General features: G+C 46.9%; 1 protein-coding gene across 2 annotated transcripts in view; it reads right to left on the bottom strand.

The window, feature by feature from the left end:
• dock1 (dedicator of cytokinesis 1) overlaps positions 1–20,894 on the bottom strand; it is a 196,447-nt gene that overhangs the window by 38,037 nt on the left and 137,516 nt on the right. For both annotated transcript variants that reach the window (XM_077000004.1, XM_077000005.1), the window contains exons 30-38: positions 13,522–13,600; positions 12,172–12,272; positions 8,750–8,808; positions 7,659–7,807; positions 5,156–5,241; positions 4,691–4,847; positions 3,719–3,759; positions 3,484–3,574; positions 1,307–1,426 (exon numbers count right to left, since the gene is read on the bottom strand). In XM_077000004.1, coding sequence (XP_076856119.1) covers positions 1,307–1,426; positions 3,484–3,574; positions 3,719–3,759; positions 4,691–4,847; positions 5,156–5,241; positions 7,659–7,807; positions 8,750–8,808; positions 12,172–12,272; positions 13,522–13,600 — 883 coding nt within the window. The remainder of the gene's footprint in view (positions 1–1,306; positions 1,427–3,483; positions 3,575–3,718; positions 3,760–4,690; positions 4,848–5,155; positions 5,242–7,658; positions 7,808–8,749; positions 8,809–12,171; positions 12,273–13,521; positions 13,601–20,894) is intronic.

The raw sequence follows: 20,894 nt of genomic DNA, 5'->3' as shown, positions 1-20,894 counted from the left end.
AGGGAGAGAGACAGTGACAGAGTGGGTGGGAGGGGAGAGAGACACAGAGAGCCTGGGGCCAGACAGCTCAGAGCCAGTGCTTTAGCCGGTTCAGGAGTGAGTCTATCTCTGCATCTCACTTTCACTCCATCTATCGGTCTTCATCACTCCCTCTCTTTGTCCATGTGACTCTTTCAATCTTTTACTCTTACTCATTTTCACTTGCCTTCTCTGGAGGGAAAAGCCATCTGCCCGTGTCCGTGCAGTAAGAACTACATTTAAAATAGATCTGCTAGTTCATGGAAGTCTGAGCAACAGAGCACACCATGGGCTCAGAGCTCACTCCAGGACGAGCCCCCACCCCCAGGAACTACACAGGCCTGAAAGGACCCTCACCAGGGAGCGATAAATATGGGGCTGCAGATCACAGAAAGGCTGTTAGATGTACACACACACACGTGCACAGATTCACACATTCTCACACACAGTGCCCAAAGCCACATAAGAAGCACCATAACAGAGCAGGGGCCGCTGTGATCTGTGATCCAGACCATGAGGCCATGCTGTCAGGCAGAGAGCTCTTAGACCCCCCCTCCCCACAGCAGCTGTGGGGTTGGCCAGGGACGGTGCTCCCCTCATCAGCTCCCACGCCACCCAGCCATCCCTCCTGGGCACAGGCGGCCTGCCCCCTGCACTCCCTGCATGGTGTTTAGGGGGGTGCCAGTCCCCTGCTGTTCCTGGAGTTGGCGGGAAGTGTATCGTGGCTACAGCAGGTGCTAGGAGAGAACTGATCTGTGCTTGTATTGATTTATGGTAACTTGTGATGTGAAAAAGCTGAAAGTCATTCTGTGTGTTGTATGTATTATTAAAATGGACACCGCCCGCCCTCTACAAATATTTGTCCTCACATTTTTTATATGCGCTAAGCTAAAAGCATAATTATTTAAGCTATGTAGACATCCAAAAATGTAAATATTGACACTGTGTGAAATATTGGTACAATCTATCCGGTGTAAGACAGTGAGAACAGTGGCGGTCAGACCTAGGCTCTGGTCTGGAAGAAGTCTGCAGCTCTTTGGTTGGAATGACAGGAATTCATTATTTGTGCCTTAAACAGCAAGCAAGAACAACTGTACCAAGACTGTTGTCTGCACTGCATTAGAAACAAGATTTGGGAGTTCAAAGTGGTGCAGTAAACCCAGCTGACCAGTAAGAACTATTATATCTTGTGCCTCAGCATTAACGTATCATTATTCAGCGGGCTGTGCTGCATGCTGATTGGCTAACGGTCATTTACCTGCATGCTGATTGGCTAACGGTCATTTACCTTGCCCTTGTCAAAGTAGTTAATGATCTCCTGGCAGAGCTGGTCCTTGAGCTGGCCTTGCGTGGTCGCCTGGTAACCGTCCCTCTGAGTCAGGTGAGCTGCACACGCCTCGTCCGACCACTAAACACAGGACGTCCCAAAGGGCAGAGGTCATTGATCTTCCTTTATTGCACACATTACATGTATACATGCACACGCACACACACACACACACACACACACACACACACACACACACACACACACACACACACACACACACACACAATCATTTGTTTCGTCACAAGGACGGGAAAGATTAACAGCACTTGTTCTTTTTTCTGCTGACCCAACAAACCAGCATCTCTCTGGCTCCAGCACACACAGAATAATGAGCACGTTGATTGGCCAGATGTGGTCATCTGACCTTCGGGTAAGCACAGACATTGGCTGGAAGGGGGAGGGGCTGCTTTGTGCTCAGGGCCACGTAGGAGATGATTCACTGCAGTACAAAAGCAACTGACAGTTCATGTCACAGCAGAGCCGTCACTGGCATGAGTGTTACATGTGCATTACACATATGTCCCCCACACAGCTCAGCATGGTCTGGACACCGCCTGGACCCCCAGGGCTCTTCCATTGCCACTAAGCTAATTAAGAGCATTTAGTAAACCGAAGCAGTGCGCTAAACCAGGTGAGAAAGCGGGCCGTGTGGTTGGGGCAGGCCATCGTTCTAATGCTGCTTAGCGAGTGTTATTACTGCCAGTCTATTTACACACATTGCAGTATTGCCTACACACACACACACACACACACACACACACACACACACACACACACACACACACACACACACACACACACACACACACTCTAAAAACAAAAACATCCATCTAATTTTATAGCATAACAGTGCCACTATTTCCTACTGTGATCCTTGATGTCACAGCTGCAGGGAACATTTCTGAATTACAAATAAATAAATAATGAATAAGCAAACAGACACACATTTCAGCAGTGCTGCCTTAAACTGCAGTGAGTGTGTTAGCAGAGTCACAGGGCAACATCATAAAAATCTAACCACTGCGAGGTATGTGTGGGCATGGCCTCGAATACGCCCCTTTTTAGGGGAAGGGACTCTGGGACTTGGAGCAGCAGGCAGTGGACAAGGCAGAGAGGTGGAGGAGTGGCCAGCAGGTGGAGGTGTGGCCAACAGGTGGATAAGTGGTGCTCCTCTCTCCTCTCTGCATCCCCAGAGTGACCACTATAGCCCCAGAGCGGCCACCACACCCCCCAGAGCGGCCACCCCCCCCCCCCCCCCCCCCCCGAGCAGCCACCACACTCCCCCAGAGCGGCCACCACACCCCTCCAGAGCGGCCACCACACCCCTGCAGAGCGGCCACCACACCCCTGCAGAGCGGCCACCACACCCCCCCAGAGCGGCCACCACACCCCCCCAGAGCGGCCACCACACCCCCCCAGAGCGGCCACCACAACCCTCCAGAGCGGCCACCACAACCCTCCAGAGTGGCCACCATACCCCTCCAGAGCGGCCACCACACCCCTCCAGAGCGGCCACCACACCCCTCCAGAGCGGCCACCACACCCCCCAGAGCGGCCACCACACCCCCCAGAGCGGCCACCACACTCCTCCAGAGCGGCCACCACACCCCCCCAGAGCGGCCACCACACCCCTCCAGAGCGGCCACCACAACCCTCCAGAGCGGCCACCATACCCCTCCAGAGCGGCCACCACACCCCTCCAGAGCGGCCACCACACCCCCCAGAGCGACCACCACACCCCCCCAGAGCGGCCACCACACTCCTCCAGAGTGGCCACCACACCCCCCCAGAGCGGCCACCACACCCCCCCAGAGCGGCCACCACACCCCTCCAGAGCGGCCACCACACCCCTCCAGAGCGGCCACCACACTCCTCCAGAGCGGCCACCACACCCCCCAGAGCGGCCACCACACCCCTCCAGAGCGGCCACCACACTCCTCCAGAGCGGCCACCACACCCCTCCAGAGCTCCTGTTGATGGTAAGGGTTGCAGATCCACCACAGGCGGTCAGCACTTCTTATGTATGGATGTGGGAGAGGGAGGGATCAGTGTCTTTAATGGCTGGGTAAACACACACACACACACACACACACACACGCTCAAACAGAATCATACACATGCATGCAGACACACACCTTTAGAAGCTTTGCATGGAGCAGCAGGGTATAGGCAGCCTCCGTGTAGTTGTCACATTCCTTATGAAGGTCACACAGCTTATACAGGTACCTACACACAAACACACACACACACACGTTATTTATACAGCAATGCACGTCACACACCACACTCAGTGTCCCTACTACTCACATCACTTCAGACGTACTTACATGAAGCACAAAACAACAGAACCAGGAAACAGAACTGACGTACCTGATGTACATCTCCTCTCTCTCAATCTCCTTATAGAAGTTCTGCAAAAGACCCAAGGTGACAATTTAACCACAGCAGTGCTGAACACATCAATTAGCAAAGAAGAGCGTAAGTGCACCATGAAACGACAGACGTGAGACGGCCGTGCCGTCAGCTCCGCCCACAGCGCTCCGCCCACAGTGCTCCTGCCACGCCTCCCACCGACACCAGACATGTGATTACATGATAATGGATCGTGATGGAGATCTAAGGCTGCAGAGCTAACAGGACTTGTGAAGAAACCCCATGTTCCTCCTCACGACAGCTTAGAGATGTTCAGCTACCCAGAATCTTTAGCTAAACACCACCACAGAATCACTGTTGCAGCAGTGCAATGGCCCTGTCCAAATATCCTTTAACACCAAAAGATGAACAATTAACTCTCATTTGGACTCTCGTATGGATGTTCTAAAAAGCAGCTATAAATACAATATATACATTTAAAATAAAACATTATCAGACATTAGACAACCCTAAACAGCCCAGCACCAACGAGCAGGAGAAGTGACAGGCTGGTGTGGTAAAGAGTGGAGTGGTGGAGACCTCCACCCGGAGGAGAGGCAGCAGGCTGCTCCATCACACCGTTCACCGTGTTGCTCTGTTCCAGGGGGAGTGACCTTTACAGCCTCCCAGTAGAGGAGATACTGCTGGCGGTTAGGCTTTCAGAAAATGAAGTGCTCTGTGATCCTAGAATTATACACCACACAATGCATCTGTGTGTGTGTGTGTGTGTGTGTGTGTCCTCGAGCGTGTGCATGTCTAAGCATATTTGCCCAGTGTCGTACACAGAGTTCCTAATCACCAGTTATCTGGACTCAGCGCTGAGCTGGCCTGGAGGATGCTTGGGAAGCAGAGCGATTGGGGTGATGGGGTCATAAGTGGTGCTGCGTGTGTGTGTGTGTGTGTGTGTGTGTGTGTGTGTGTGGCTCTCACCAGCACGTTGACGGTGCAGCTCATGCGGTTCTCTTTGTTCTCGTCATGCATGATGGTGCGGTAGTCTAGGAGCCTCTCCAGAAGACGCACCACCAAGCTCACGAAGATCTCACCACTCTTCGCCAGGTACTTATGCTTTCGGCAGTGCTCCAACAGGCTGCCGTGCAAACACACACACACACACACACACACACACACACACACACACACACACAGCCACATGGATGCATATGGAGCCAATAGGTGCTAATTTATGCCACAATAACAAAATTACATAGAACTCAAAATAGGTAAATTAAAAAATGTAAAACACACCAGCTGGCGAACTATGTCTAAAAACAATGTGCTGTAGCAAGTTTAAGCCTTATTTTCGGAGGTGCCAAAGCTTCAGTGAGAGTCTAACAGTGTCCGTGTGTGTGTGTGTGATGGTGTAAGCCCGAGCACAGGCCTGTAATCACAGCTTACGTCTTCTGGAAGAGTGTTTTGTACTGCTCGTCACCCCGGCCGCCTTCCACCTCGTGATCCAGCTTTGTGATGATCTCGTTTTCAAACTGCAATTAAACACAGCAGCTGTAAATAATCACTGTGGCTAATTTTTCATTTCATTATCGCCAGCTCCTCCCTCCCCATCTCCCTCCTCCACCCATTTGAGCTACACCCCCCCCCCCCCCCCCCACACACACACACACACACACTCTCTGAGCATAATCAACGTTTATCGGCTCTGACTGTGAGCTCATCGTCACCTGCTCATGATCACTAGTGATGAAATGTTCCATGAGGGAGAGATTGGACACAAATCCAGAGAGAGGAAGAGATGAGGGGGGGGGGGGGGGCAGAGGGGTAGAGGACAGAGAGTAAGGGGAAGATAGAGGGGTAGAGGGACAGAGAGAGAGAGGAAGACAGAGGGGTAGAGGACAGAGAGTAAGGGGAAGACATAGGGGTAGAGGGACAGAGAGAGAGAGGAAGACAGAGGGGTAGAGGGACAGAGAGAGAGAGGAAGACAGAGGGGTAGAGGACAGAGAGTAAGGGGAAGACATAGGGGTAGAGGGACAGAGAGAGAGAGGAAGACAGAGGGGTAGAGGACAGAGAGTAAGGGGAAGACAGAGGGGTAGAGGGGCAGAGAGAGAGAGGAAGACAGAGGGGTAGAGGACAGAGAGTAAGGGGAAGACAGAGGGGTAGAGGGACAGAGAGAGAGAGAGAAAGACAGAGGGGTAGAGGACAGAGAGAGTGGGAGGAAGACAGAGGGGTAGAGGACAGAGAGTAAGGGGAAGACAGAGGGGTAGGGACAGAGAGAGAGAGGAAGACAGAGGGGTAGAGGACAGAGAGAGTGGGAGGAAGACAGAGGGGTAGAGGACAGAGAGTAAGGGGAAGATAGAGGGGTAGAGGACAGAGAGTAAGGGGAAGATAGAGGGGTAGAGGGACAGAGAGAGTAAGGGGAAGATAGAGGGGTAGAGGACAGAGAGTAAGGGGAAGATAGAGGGGTAGAGGGACAGAGAGAGTAAGGGGAAGATAGAGGGGTAGAGGACAGAGAGTAAGGGGAAGATAGAGGGGTAGAGGACAGAGAGTAAGGGGAAGATAGAGGGGTGGAGGAGAGAGAGGGAGAACAGACGAGGGAAGAGGCAATGACCACTAGTGAAAGAACAAAAGCAAAAGAGAAAAACAGAAACTATGAGATACAAAGAGAGAGTGAATTTATGGGGGTGTAAGAAAGACAGAGACAGACAGTCAGAGATAGTGAGAGAAAGAGACAGACAGAGTCCACGACAGACAAAGGAAAGAAGCACTGCTCTTAACTCACTGTGGAGACGTTTGCTGTGCATTGTCTATCAAGTTTCACATTGCTTAATGGGGCATGTGTGACCAGATACACCCACAACCTTCTCCAGGAGAGCTACACACACAGCCTTCTCCAGGAGAGCTACACACACAGCCCTCTCCAGTAGAGCTACACACACAGCCCTCTCCAGTAGAGCTACACACACAGCCCTCTCCAGGAGAGCTACACACACAGCCCTCTCCAGGAGAGCTACACACACAGCCCTCTCCAGTAGAGCTACACACACAGCCCTCTCCAGGAGAGCTACACCCACAGCCCTCTCCAGGAGAGCTACACCCACAGCCTTCTCCAGTAGAGCTACACACACATCCCTCTCCAGTAGAGCTACACACACATCCCTCTCCAGTAGAGCTACACACACAGCCCTCTCCAGTAGAGCTACACACACAGCCTTCTCCAGGAGAGCTACACACACAGCCCTCTCCAGTAGAGCCACACACACAGCCCTCTCCAGTAGAGCCACACACACAGCCCTCTCCAGTAGAGCTACACACACAGCCCTCTCCAGTAGAGCTACACACACAGCTCTCTCCAGGAGAGCTACACCCACAGCCTTCTCCAGTAAAGCTACACACACATCCCTCTCCAGGAGAGCTACACACACAGCTCTCTCCAGGAGAGCTACACCCACAGCCTTCTCCAGTAAAGCTACACACACATCCCTCTCCAGGAGAGCTACACACACAGCCTTCTCCAGTAGAGCTACAAACACAGCCATCTCCAGTAGAGCTACAAACACAGCCATCTCCAGGAGAGTTACACACACAGGCCTCTCCAGGCCTTGGCAATAGCTGTGCAGCCTCAATACGAGCTGGGGCCGATCCAGTCCCTGGGCAGGCCTGCTTATCACAGAGCCCAGGAGAAGAAATCACAGCTGTGAGATCACATACAACACACTCCCAGCAACTTGAGAAAATGTTCATACTAGGTGCAGTATGTGAAGGGTTAACAAATGTGTGTACTTGGTGGTTCTTTTATTCCGGGTGGTAGAGCAGCACAAAACTAGGCAGGGGCAGAATTTGTCCTTTCCTGTGCATTTGCAGTAGGTGCACAGCTGGCCTTGTGAGGATGAGTCATTGAGCAGAACTTGAACTCCTGATTAGTAGCAGGTGTCACAGTAAAACTGACCCTCTGGAAACTGCGGGTGAAGTGGAACTCGCACTGCATCATGTCGAAGAAGATCGGGATGGTCGCCTTGCGGAGTTCCGTCTCTGGCACCAGGGTCATCTCCAGAATAGGCCCCACCATTTCAGGTATGAATTTAATCTTGTGTGGACCTGCAATTCATTCACAAATAACAGGCAAGATATTTTAAAACACCTCTGATCTTTTGTGAGATGGAACAGGCAGAGTACCATAACAAGTTGTTGACTTTGGTATGATCTCAAGATTGTTGTCAACACTACTGTCCACTGAAAGCTGCCGTATGCTGGTCGCTTTTCCAGAAGTTTCTGTCTGGTATCTGAGTGAGGAGGCCAGAACATGAAAGCAGAATTCTGCATCTTTGTTTTTCGTGCATTTATGAAAAGCCTCTTGTCCACACAGTTCCCACATCATGGAAACAGGTGACATACTAAACATATTCTTTTCAAACAGTGGGTATAAATAGTTTTCTTCAAAACTTTCTTCACAAACAAAGCCCTAATTAGATGAGTTAAATAGCGATAGAGGGGTGGTAGCAAGATGTGGGATTTCATTTATAGATCAATTGAAAACAGTGCTCAACATGTTCTCAGCTTTGTTCCTACTGAGCTGTCCCTCGCGCGATCCTAATTAACACCTACATTTATAAAATATTCACAGACAGCGCTTTTGGAAAACAGCTCTGTGGCAAAAACAGTCCTGATTAAAAGGCCAAAAACAAGCAGCGTAAGGATGTCTGTTCTAAAGATCCAAAGGGTTTGCAAGGGCCAAAGTAGATCTGCTGAACTTCTCAGAGAGACACTGATGAGACTGGCACTGGCCCACAGCAGAGACGCACGCACCTCAGCAAATAGATGTTTTGTTTGCAGTCTTATCACTATGGAGTCCTGAGTACCTTTAGTCTAAAACAAACAGCTCATGCACCGAAATGAAGTGCATTAAAGTGCAAGCGCTTTAACGGACGGTTCAGAACCGCCGCGCCTCCAGAACAGACACCCGGGCTCTGTGGCGTTCTGTCAAAGCGCTCCGATCTGCAGCAGTCTGTGCCACCGCAGCTGTGTTTCACACACACTCACCCAGGTTGTACCACATGTCTCGGATCTCAAAGCCTATCTGTCGCCTCATGTCCTGGTATCTGGAAGACACAGAAAGACAGTTTAGGCCCAACAGCACAGTCTGTTCCACTGAGCGTCTCCTCTCTGGCCCAAGAATCTTCCTGGCTATGGTGGTGGGTGTCAAGACTCAGAATATTGAAGGCTAATGTTTTATTAATGAAACTGTTTTAATGAATGCTAATTAATGCTGTGGCTAACATCAGTTTATGTATGTTAACGCAGCTAGTTATCCTGAAGTTTTGCCTTTATTTATACAAGCTGATGGGCTTTTCATTTTTCCCTTGAAGAGTTTGTTAGAAATTCCTAAAACAGTTTATTGCATATTCATAACCCGAATGAACAAGCATGCAGGCACTCGGTATATTCAGGGCTTCACAGGCCTCTCAAAAAGTGTCAGTACTGTTCGGAGGGCACGCCATGTCAGCTCCGGCTTGTTAGTAAACCTCAGAAACAAAAGTATTGAGTTTCAGGTTCCCAGTGTTTTAGACCCATGAGCGCTTTGGCCGTGTTCAGACTGAACGCAGCAGAAACACGTGGGCAGGTGTGTAATTGGATCAATCGGACAGCTCCTGTGCAGGGAAAAGCAGCTGGAGAAATAACATGGTCTCTGTGTTGACAAACGCTTAGTAGTTATTACCCACCAATGACCTTTTAACAAATTACAAACATAAAACACCCAATCAAATCAGGGGTGTGAGGTATGCATTTGGTGGCCTAGGAAAATGACATGCACACCTATGACGATCTGACTGCTTACTTATGATTGGCTCCTCTGTCTGCAGACCGATCGACATGGTTGGTGATTTAAGTGGATGCCTCTGCACATAATTGGTTGATCTGACTGCATATGCATGCAAATCACAGGCTGGTCTGATTAAAAAGTTAGCTAAGCTACTTAGTTATTGCTAATCCCACATAAAATAGATACCGACATTAGGTTTGCGGCCAATTCAAAATGATACGTATGTGCATGGGTAAACTTTTTTCTTCATTTGAAGGATTAGATCAGAAGGATCTGTTTCCAAGAGCCGAGCACACACTGTTGCTCAGGGTACAGAAATCAGAGGAGGGAGGATTAAAGCAAGCTGTCCACATGCTGGCACTCAGGAACAGGGCCAAATGAGGACAGGGGCAAGAAAGGAAGAGAGAGAAACAGAAAGAAAAAGAACAGAGCATGATGAAGGGATGGATGGTAGGATAGAGGGACAGATGAAGGGAATGAAGGATGAACAGATGGAGGGAGGGAGGGATGGATCAATGGATGCCATACACAGCGAGAGAGAGGAGAGAAGGAGGAGCTGATAGCTACATAGATATACATTTTGAAACATTTTGAGAATAAATGAAAAGAACGGTACAGTGCTCCTCCGTTTCTCCTGACTCGCCCAACGCCGCCACCTTCAGCGTGCCGTATCAGCAGAGGTCACGTGACCTGAGCCACAGGAACTCGTTAATATCCACTCATCGCCGCTCTGTCACGTCCTGACATTTCAGATCACCCGACGCAATCTCCTGAATTTTCATTCACCATTGACTGTTTTGCCAATAAGCTCTCAAAGTGGAGTAATTTATGATGACAAGGACAGGAGGAATGAAGGCCTTCTAAATGTGTGAACCAAAGAAGCACATTTACATCCTCACACCACATGTCTGCGTGCAACAGAGTCACATCCTGTGTAACAGGATCACTTCCTGTTAGGTGCCTGACAACTACAGTCTTACAGTCTTGACCGGAGGCGGTCAGCTTTGATTTTACTGCTGTGTCCACCCAACACTAAAATGAGGAATAACATCCATGTTTCATCAATGGTCTTCAAAATACCCGTTTTTATCAAATCACCTATGCAATTCCAAATGTGCAAATTGTGTAAATTACTAGCTGTCAAAACAAGGAGAGACGTTTTGCAACTCTAGACTGTTGCTCCACCATATAAAGCCCATATAGCGATTCTCCAAGCATCTTCAATGTTTCCTCAGGCTGAGCCAGGAACCTTGTGCTGACACATTGCTGTGCTTTAATGGGAGACTCCGTCTCATAGTGAGGAGCACAGCACTGGGGCTGAGAGAAGAAACACGCCCAGCCCACCTTTAACCAGCCCAGAGCACAGGGGAAGCATGCATGGTCCTCAGCAGCACCTCTGCACGGTCACACTTCACAAGCGTGTGTTAACCCACAGGCCAGGCTGAGTTAGACGCAACCGGCGGTGTACACACGACGGTGTACCGCTGCGAGGTGTGCAGAGGAGTTGTGTGTGAGCGTCCATGCGTGTTTGTGAGCACATGTCGACGGCGCGGCACATGATGTGAGCAGACAAAGACACATCCAGACAGACAACTAATACATCCAGATGGATGATCACAGCTCAAATGCAACCAATTTGGTTTTCAAAACTCAAGCCCCAGGAGACAAGGCCACTGGCCCATTAGCAAATCATTACATTTGCTAAATCATTAGACAGACAGAGCGATGGATGTTGGAGGGGAGATGGGACACAGAAGATGAGGGAGGAGCAGAAACAGTACATCAGCAGGCGGTTGAAGGTGGACCACACAGCCACACAGCCGGTCGCCGTGACAGCAAGCCGGTCGCCGTGACAGTAGGCCTGTGGCGACATAGCGGACAGTCCAGACACTCGCTGGGGAAGCCGGATACACCCTGAGGGTCACTCTTCTGATGACAGGCAAAACAAATCAACACCTCCGTGTGTGTGGATCGCTGTTGAGGGGTTGAAAAACTCCCATCAAGAGAAGAAATTACTCCTCATTAACTGATGATGACTGGAGACTGGAAGGTTCTATGGTATATGAATGAATGAATGAATGAATCTTCAACTTATATAGCGCCTTTCTATATACCCAAGGTCGCTTTATTTAACACAGGTACAACCAATCACACTCTGGCGAGAAGCGGCAGCCATAAGTTTAAAAGCACCACACGTATATCGCCACCTGGCTGAAATACTTTCTTAGCAACCCAATTGAACTCTGCAAGAACTAAAGTTAACGTAATGAGAGACAATGAGACAGAGTGTGAAAGTGAGTGAGAGAGTGTGAGAAAGAGATAGATATAGAGAGAAAGAGAGATAGAGGAAAGGGCAGTTTCCTTTCATATAGCCAGCAGTGTCTTCAGAGGAGGCACTACTGAGGATCACTGCTATAGGAGATATTGCTGATATAGACAATAACGGGTGGGGAAGAGAACAGCCCTGTGCATCTATCCATTCAGTCACAAGACCAAGACGCCATTTAAAACACGTCACAGTCACAAACCTATTATACACCACAGTGTTTTGTCCAGCTGTTGAATCTTTAACAACGTTATGCGTGCTCACATTCTCCGTCTTAAACACACACAACGAAAGAGCTGCTTGCTCCACACTCACTTGTGAAAAATCTTTGCTCGTTTGTCACTTGAGAAGTTCTCCAGCTGCAAAGACTCCTGGGTAAGGAAGGCCACGGCCAGGTGAAAGTAGTTGTTCCACAACTGCAGCAGAGAGGAAAGGTTAAGGGTCATACATTTATCCAATGCCAAATCACACATATCAGGATTTCCAGGGTCACTTTCTTCTTTCTAGAATGACCTCAACACCAAACCAACACACAAACACACACAGACACACACAGATACACACTCACTCTTATGCAATATAAAGTCAAAGTCCTGTCCCTGGCCAACATCAAAGGTCAAAGTAACAATGAGAATGTTGACTGGGAAACACTATGAGTAAGAGTATGAACTATGAACATGATGTGCTACCGTGACTTCAATCAGTCGTTAAGCAAGCAGTATTTATTTATTTATTTATTTTTATCAGAGTTGGACATACATTAGAGGAAAAAAGTCTCTGAACTAAATCAAAACAAACCAACAATTCAACAATTTGTTTGCTAAAAGAGTTATCAAAGACGCCAACAGGAAATGAAAGCTCATACCAGTGTTTGGTTATGCACCATGTCTAAAGCTCTCTCTCCCTCTGCACCCTCTCTCCCTCCCCTCCCTCCCTTCCTCTCTATTATTCGTCTTCAAAAAAGTCTTCAGGATATAACGGGATATAACATTGTCAGACTAATAGGTAGATTCCAGGGTCTAAATTATTCTCCATCATCTATTGGTTATATCAGCTCAGTACACAGAAGAATCTGAACCAGACAGTATCGACAGAAGTGCTTTTAAATATTCAAACACTACAATTTAAAACTGCAAGCTATTAGTCGTTGAGAGTTTTTTAATGCTCATTTTTCATGTTGATATTTCGCCTTCCCTCACTCCCACATACAGCAGTCGTGACTGTAAACGGGAGGGACCCGGGGACAGTCACGCTGGCAAAGCTGCGTTATAAACACACTCATTACTGGTGTTTCGTTTCTCCGTGTGCAGGAAACAGTGGGAGCAAGGCAGTGTTGTAAGCTTCCAACAGCAAAGTGCCCTAGAGGACCAGGGCAGGCAGGGGTAAATATGGCTCTGTCCTGCCCCGCACACACCCCACGCCAGCACTTCTCAACACTGCCCCCGCTAACTGCCCCAACTCCCCACCGGGGGTTTTAGAACTAGAAACTCCTTTGTCTTTTAGCACACACAGGTTGTCCCTCAGGTGAAATGGTGTGGTCAAAGCATGAATGTGCACACGACATCAGTTTACTTACAGATCTGTGAAGGTAAAAGGGAACTGGCAGTTAAAAACTTCCTCTGCTTTATGTCACTCATCACCCATTTACCTGCAATCAACACTCACCTGAAGCTCAAAGTTGGTCTGGTCCAGGAACTTCTTGTTCAGCACGGCCGCATACTGATTGATGGCTCGCAGGAAGACTCTGAAAAAACAGTGAGAACACTCCTTCAGCAACCACTGGCTGGTCTGACAACCACACACAAGACACGTCTGCTGGGGAGCAGGACCACAATGCATCCCACTGCACTCACAAACAACACCTTTCCTCATTTCCTGTAATTGCCAAGAAAGTCTATTAGCTGGAGTGAGATTCATAAACACAGCTTGTTAAGCACAGTAAAAAAGAAAAGGTGATGTCCATTAGCGCCACGCCGTGTGCGTCTAGAGACGAGTAGGCACACACAAAGGTGTGTGCATGAACAGCAGATTAGACACACACAATAAACTCAACCACAAACTTCATTTACCACAAAAAGCACAATGCGATCACTGTTAGAACATTAGGAAAACATTATGAACATTAAGACAACAATATGAGGATTTTAAATGGCTCCGTCCAATTAGTTTTAAGAAGACCACAGGTAATGACCAGTGACCAAGTACAAGAATTTACGATAACCAAGAGTTCATCGCCTACATGGTTCAGTAATAATGAGGATTTCAATATGACTTCATTTAAAGGAGGTGCACACAGGTGTGATATAACCCTGTACTGGAAATCAGTTGACCAGAGCTTAACTGATGTGGACCATTATGATGTGGATAGTAAGCATCTATTAAAAAACTATTTAAGAATAATAACAAATGAAAAAAATAGTGAACTTAACCATTATTGGTAATGGTATTTGCTTAAGTATCAACTAAATGTCCACAGATAATCATAAAAACTAAACTAACTTCAGCTAATGACAATAAAAGAAATCCGCTGATCCTGATCATCTCAAAATGCCACTTAAGCATTCGATTAATCGCTCCTCCACTACAACTAACGTTGCATCTGTAACGTTACAAAGTCGGAGAGACGCGTGCAGATCAACAGGTCTTTTAATAGGTACACAGAAACGTAAAGTAGTCCTGATGACACAGAACTCCGGGAACAGGCAGGAGTATCAGGCAACCAAATCCGAGGGAGCAGGCTAGGGACGAGATACCAGGACACAAGCAGAAGTCGGAACCAGAACTGTAGCCGTGGAAACGCTTGGTATGCACACATGAGAACTGAGGCAATACTTCGCAACTAATGAAAAGGGAAAGGGGCTTAAATAACAGAGGGACAGACTTGCAGGTGAAATCAATAATCCGGTGATGATGATCTTATTATGGCACTTTGGGCTGGGGAGAGTGAGGAATTCTGGGTATTTGAGTCCAGTTGGTTGTGTGATGTGACAGCATCCTAATGTGCTATTTTATTACCAGCCTCAATGGAAGACTGACCAGCTCCCGGACTCTTCAAAAATGTGCCATGGTGATACCAACACAGCACTTGCTGTGAAATGTAGCCAAATTCCCCATCAAGGAGAACACAGACCTGCACCATACACAAGTTCATGTGTGAATGTAAAGCTATAGACTCAAGCTATAAGGAGTCTTCAGTCTCCTTAAACACAATTGTCTAAAAAGGCATCTGTCTAAAAGCAGCACTTATTCACGTAACTTATTATCATTTCAAATAACGGTATATATTAGAAATAACTGCATATTTTAGACTTTTAGCTTGTCAGCATAAACTCCTGCTTATAGTCCTGTATTTTATCTATTTCCAATACTGGACCCATTACAGTTACTCTTAACTATGACTTTTATTGTGTATAAAATATTTAAACTTTCACTATAAAATCAGGAAGATTATCTTCAAAATGCACCTGATATGACAGTCTTTTAAATAGCTCTTTAAAGACGATGAGACAAGGGATGTCAAATGCCTGTGGGAGGGCTGTCAAGTGAAGTGTACTGCTTTAACAGTACTGTTAGTCTTCAATCACACTCACACTGCAAACAGAAGCTATAAAACATCCTCAGTTGTAAACAAATCATAAAGTCTTTACATCAGCCTCCGATCCCGTGAGGGCCATCATGAAGAGACCAGGATGAAACTGCCCAACGTAAACAGGAGCTCTGCATGTGCTGTGAAAAGAGTTGTTTAACAGCAGGCAAGCTCAATCTGCCCTGATTACAAGGTGGGGGCAGTATGGTTCTGGTTCTTGGATTACACTGGAATAAGGGCAGAGACTTGTAGGTTTGTTGGCTCAAGGTTATGTAATTAGGATTAACGATTGCACCTTTAATTCATGAACAAAAGCATGCATCCACAACCAAGACTACTGCAAAGAGCAAACTCTTCTTTAAACATTTAAATATTCAGCAAGCTCTGATTTAAATAAATATTTAGCAATCTTTTATTTAAATATTCTTCAAATATATTTTAACATTTTTTGCCTTAATGATGCATTGTGAGTCAACAAACAAATGGACAATACAATCTAAAAGGTTGCAGAACAGCGAGACTGACTACACTGATGGAAACAGTGCAGGCATCACTATATATAGCCATCAGTTATCATTAGAACACCCTGCCATCTATGAATTTTTGTATTGTATTTTTTTTACTTTATGCGCATGTTAACACACACATACCTTTTGTTTCTTATTACTACTAATAAAATGTCCTAATACCAGAGACAGACACTTTCATGGGGGCACCCTGCTAAAAGTGAAGGCGCATGATGTTTGGATTAGTATACTGGGTGCCAGGACAAATTGATTCTGTCAGGGAAAGTGAAACCAGCAGCTGATGAAAGAGCATGCCGGAGCAGACCAGCCAGAGCAGACCAGCCAGAGCAGACCTGCCAGAGCAGACCTGCCAGAGCAGACCAGCCGGAGCAGACCAGCCGGAGCAGACCAGCCGGAGCAGACCAGCCGGAGCAGACCAGCCGGAGCAGACCAGCCGGCACCTGCAGCCGTACTTATCAAACATTAAGAGGAGAAAAATTTATATCAAAATAACGTTTAGGTCAGCTGAAGGCACAGCCAAAATGGAGGATGAAGAACAATTCTTCTTCAGGACCAGTTCATTCCTGTTGTAGATCACTGTGCTCTTCACAGATATTTCAATTTCTACTTTATATGATAATACTTGATTAAAGGCATAAATCTAAAGCAGTGGCTAAAGACCAAACGAGGTATCACATTTGAATCAGGTCGGCATGACCGCCAGACGCAGTGTTGGGGGGGGGGGGGGACCAAGAGGTCTGCTGGAACACTGCGGCGGGACTGTTCCAGACAAACCCGATTTCTAGACTGCTGACATCCATGGGGCATTGATACCACCAACCAGACCCCCCATCTCAGCTCTCCATACATAACACAAGCAACCCCAGCCCACTGCCACACGCATATGAACACAAGACACACACAAATACACACACACGCCCATGTGCATACCCACAATCACATATACAGAATAAACAAGCAGGATCAAAAGGTGAGCATCAACACGAATACGTACAGCAGCTCATAAACACAAACACACACACCCACCCAAACAGATAAAAAGAGAAATACACCATACCCAAAACCCTTTGTAAAAGAACTTAAAACTGATAAATGAGCATGTCTACTTCACGCTATAGAGCGTCTCCCCAAAATAAACTACACTTACTACTACAGTGAACAAACTGGCCATTCTACAGCACTAAACCAGTCCCAGACAGTCTAGATCCGCTGGTCGGCTCCTCTAACTGCATGGGCCGGTCGATGGGGAGTTCACGGGGTCAGATGAATCTCCCTCCTAATGATGGCACATCTCCATTCCCTTCCCGCACGCCACAGTCATGTTTAATCAATGGCTGGAGTCTTGTCCCCTCACTCCCCCTTAAAGCCAAGTGCATACAGGAGCAATACTCTGATCCTCCACATCCATCTGTGTGTCGCAGTACGAGGGATGGACCTGCGCAAAACTAAACACACCGTCTTTATGGATACCATTACCACTGATTTAGCTCTCTTTTCTACAGTAAAGCTAATCTAGACCGAGTCCCTGGGTAATGGGATAAAATCACGATACACAACACCACACCGGCCCCTCGTCCATCTAATGAGTTTGGCATTTCAGATCACACAGTAATATGGATGTGTTTGTATGCAAGGGTGATGCACCCTCGTTTGTTGACTTTGACCAGTTTGCTGATCCATGAAATTCCAAACAGTGTATGCGTGTGTGTGTGTGTGTGTGTGTCACAGCGTGTGTGAGTGTCGCAGCGTGTGTGTGTGTCACAGCATGCCTGCTTGGTCTCGTAGTACGGCAGGTCAGTGCCCGCGGCTACCGGAACTCAGAGCTCACATTCAGTCTACATTAAATATTGATCCATCATTTGCTTTTCTAAGATAACCTTGATATTTTAGTCATTTCAAATCACAAAAAAAACCCCAAAAATTCTTGCCTTGGCTGTTAACTAAAGATGTCTGCCCACATGTACTGACATGCAGGTGTTCTTTGTTCTTAATGAGGACACAGCTCAGAATTTCCATTTGCTGCATCACTGGTACAGGGAATGTCTTGTAGAGTCAGCATTTGAGGGGGGTGTTTACATACAAATGGACAGTCCAGCATGTGCTTTGACCACGCCCCTTTCTTTAGACTATACATTAATAACTGCCCACTTCTTCAGACTATACATTAATAACTGCCCCCTTCTTCAGACTATATATTAATAATTGGTCTTCTACAGTATGAACTCAGATTCAGATTTTTCCAACTAAATCACTAATTTATAAAAGAAATACAATAAAGAACCCCAGTCAGCTTCACAAGTTCAAAAAAAAATTTTTGGTGATATAATTATCAAATTTTTCTCCTGCCACTTTCTAAACATTGCGAACAAATGAGATCAAGGTGAAGGTAGCTGCATTCACTCTGAAGAGAGAACCAAACAAAAAGCTTCACATAGCCAGAACCACTTTAGCAGACAACGGCTGACCTCGGATCAGTGGAGACCTCCTTCACGGAGGCCATCCTTGGCCCCAGAACACAGAGAAAATCATTAGAGTTGGATCAGGATGTTTGACTGATCAGACGACAGAGAGAAGGGTAGGGAGAGGATGAGAGAGATGGGGGTGAGACAGGGCAGAGTTAGAGAAGATGAATGAGAGAGTCTGCAGGAGGATCTAATACGCAGACAGACAGAAGCAGTAATCTTCTGTGATGCTATGAAATAAAATGTTAATGAATTAAGTGGTGGGTCACTTTTGATTGCGTCTGGGCCAGTACGGACAGACGCTGGGACCAAGACAAAGAAAAGACAGGAGTGTGTCTGCATCTTGGATAGGCTACTACTCTCCATCAGTCATATTTTATATATAACACACACACACACACACACACACACACACACACACACACGGACAATATAACAAAAAATGCATACATATGTGTGCACACACACCTTATGTATATGTTTTTTCCATACCCAGACACATACCCATATACACACACATCAGACACAAGTCTCTCAATTCTCAATTTAGCACAAAATTTCTTAAACTCCCAGTACGGGGGCAAGTGCTTAGCCCACCTTGAAAAGCAGTCTGATAGCCCATTACTGTAGGGTGGCTTCTAACTCTGCACTCCTTTCTCTCTCCAGCTCACTCAATTTTCTGCTGGACTGAACACGGCAGTATGGATAGTCTGGTGAACAGCTGCGCAAAGCTACGGTGTCTTTACGTGGGCAGGGACTAAGTATGGCCACTCCACACCAAAGGTCTCCCTGACTGGCCCAAGATTCAGGGCACCTGTGAGGTAAAGGCACGGAGAAGAGAGCCAAGCGCCAGTCAAGACAGGCCTTCACGATTCAGCACTTGTGAACCGCCTGTGGGTGAACAGTGAATGAGTGTTTTTTATTGATCAATCAATCGATCGATCGATCATTCAGTAACTCTGCAGGGCGTATCTCTGTAATCCAGCAGATGTTCCGACTGGCTACATTAGCGGGGGAAAGAGCAATCTTGATATCCGTCTGGACAAGCCAGGCCCCAGTCAGGAGCACTCTGGTGGGCCTGCGCGAAGGACAGACTGAAGAAGCACTCACCAGGTTCACCAAGAGACATTTTTAGACGTGTTTAGTGAGAGTGTTGCTATATCCAAAAGCTGCACACACTAACTGAAGGAGACCTGACTGAAAAATCACTCTTAATGTCTTTGGCAGTGCTCCCCATCCTTATAGTGTCGGAGAGTGAGCTCTTGGCAAAGAGCGGTCACACCTGTTTTTTTCAGATAAACTGTGACTTATGTCTTTGATCAAGAGAACTGAAGGGTAATTCTGAAGCAGGAACTCGTGCACAAACACTCATGCAAAGTCCAAACACCAACAACCGCTTCTGAATTTTCACATGGAGTGTTACCTAAATATTGCAAAAAAAGACAGGTATGTTGCCAGAACAAAGAAAACAGTTCAGCCTGATCACATACTCACTCACAAACTTTCAAGCTTCCTAGGCACAGAACTTCCTGATCACTGTGAACTTGTAAAGGTCTCGGATGGGCCTTTTAGCAAGCTACATGCAGGACAGCTCTCTTATTATGGAAACATGCTCAACAGACGAATAACAAAGCGTGATCTGGATTTGACCTTTCAGATTGAGGATTTGTAAAAATAATGTTGGGGAAGCAACCCAGCAAGGCTCACGATGACTTCTTAACGAGGCGGACATGGATCCATGCTGCATCTAAATATGCAACAACAAAAATGTCACATGCCAACAAACCGCATTATGGAACGTAATCCGCATCGTGATGAATAAATCTTATCGGACTGCCATCTCTAGACTAATCGGCCTATCAGCACGTACTGATGGATAGTGTCAGCAAGGAGAACGGGGCGTAAAACACCTAAAAATATTTATCCCCATTTCATCTCTGCTTAGCCTGTAGGGTGTTACTAAATGGGAAACGCATAAAACCCAAAGACCCAACACTTCGCATTTAGCCTAGATGCTAATGAGTGTTTATCAGACCATCAGCCCTGCTAAATGAGTTCAGCGATAATGATCGGCAACCATTAGCATGCTACCATGAATAGCCTCCACCCTGGGTGTACGCTTAGATAAGACAAGGTCAAAATGTATTCGTAATTTATCAAATTACAGGCAGCTTATTTTGGAGTTCAAATATGATATATAAGTGATTTAAAAAGAATTATATTTGTGCACGGAGCTTTAGTTTCACCTAAAGTCCGAGCTGAAATCTCCAAAGACAAAGACATTAGGGTTAAAACACAGTATCCCTAGGGAAAAGAGAAATGGATTCATGCTTAATTAAGTCTACCACCTGACTGAAAGAACCCTCGGCCCATTAAAAAACAAATAAGAAATCAATAACCAGCATAACCTTTCAAAATGCACTTTGGAATGTAGCCAAATTCCACCAAGTTTGAGTCTAAGTC

This window comes from Brachyhypopomus gauderio, chromosome 3 (assembly GCF_052324685.1).
Source record: "Brachyhypopomus gauderio isolate BG-103 chromosome 3, BGAUD_0.2, whole genome shotgun sequence".
Taxonomy (NCBI): domain Eukaryota; kingdom Metazoa; phylum Chordata; class Actinopteri; order Gymnotiformes; family Hypopomidae; genus Brachyhypopomus; species Brachyhypopomus gauderio.
This window is presented reverse-complemented; position numbering and strand designations above follow the sequence as displayed.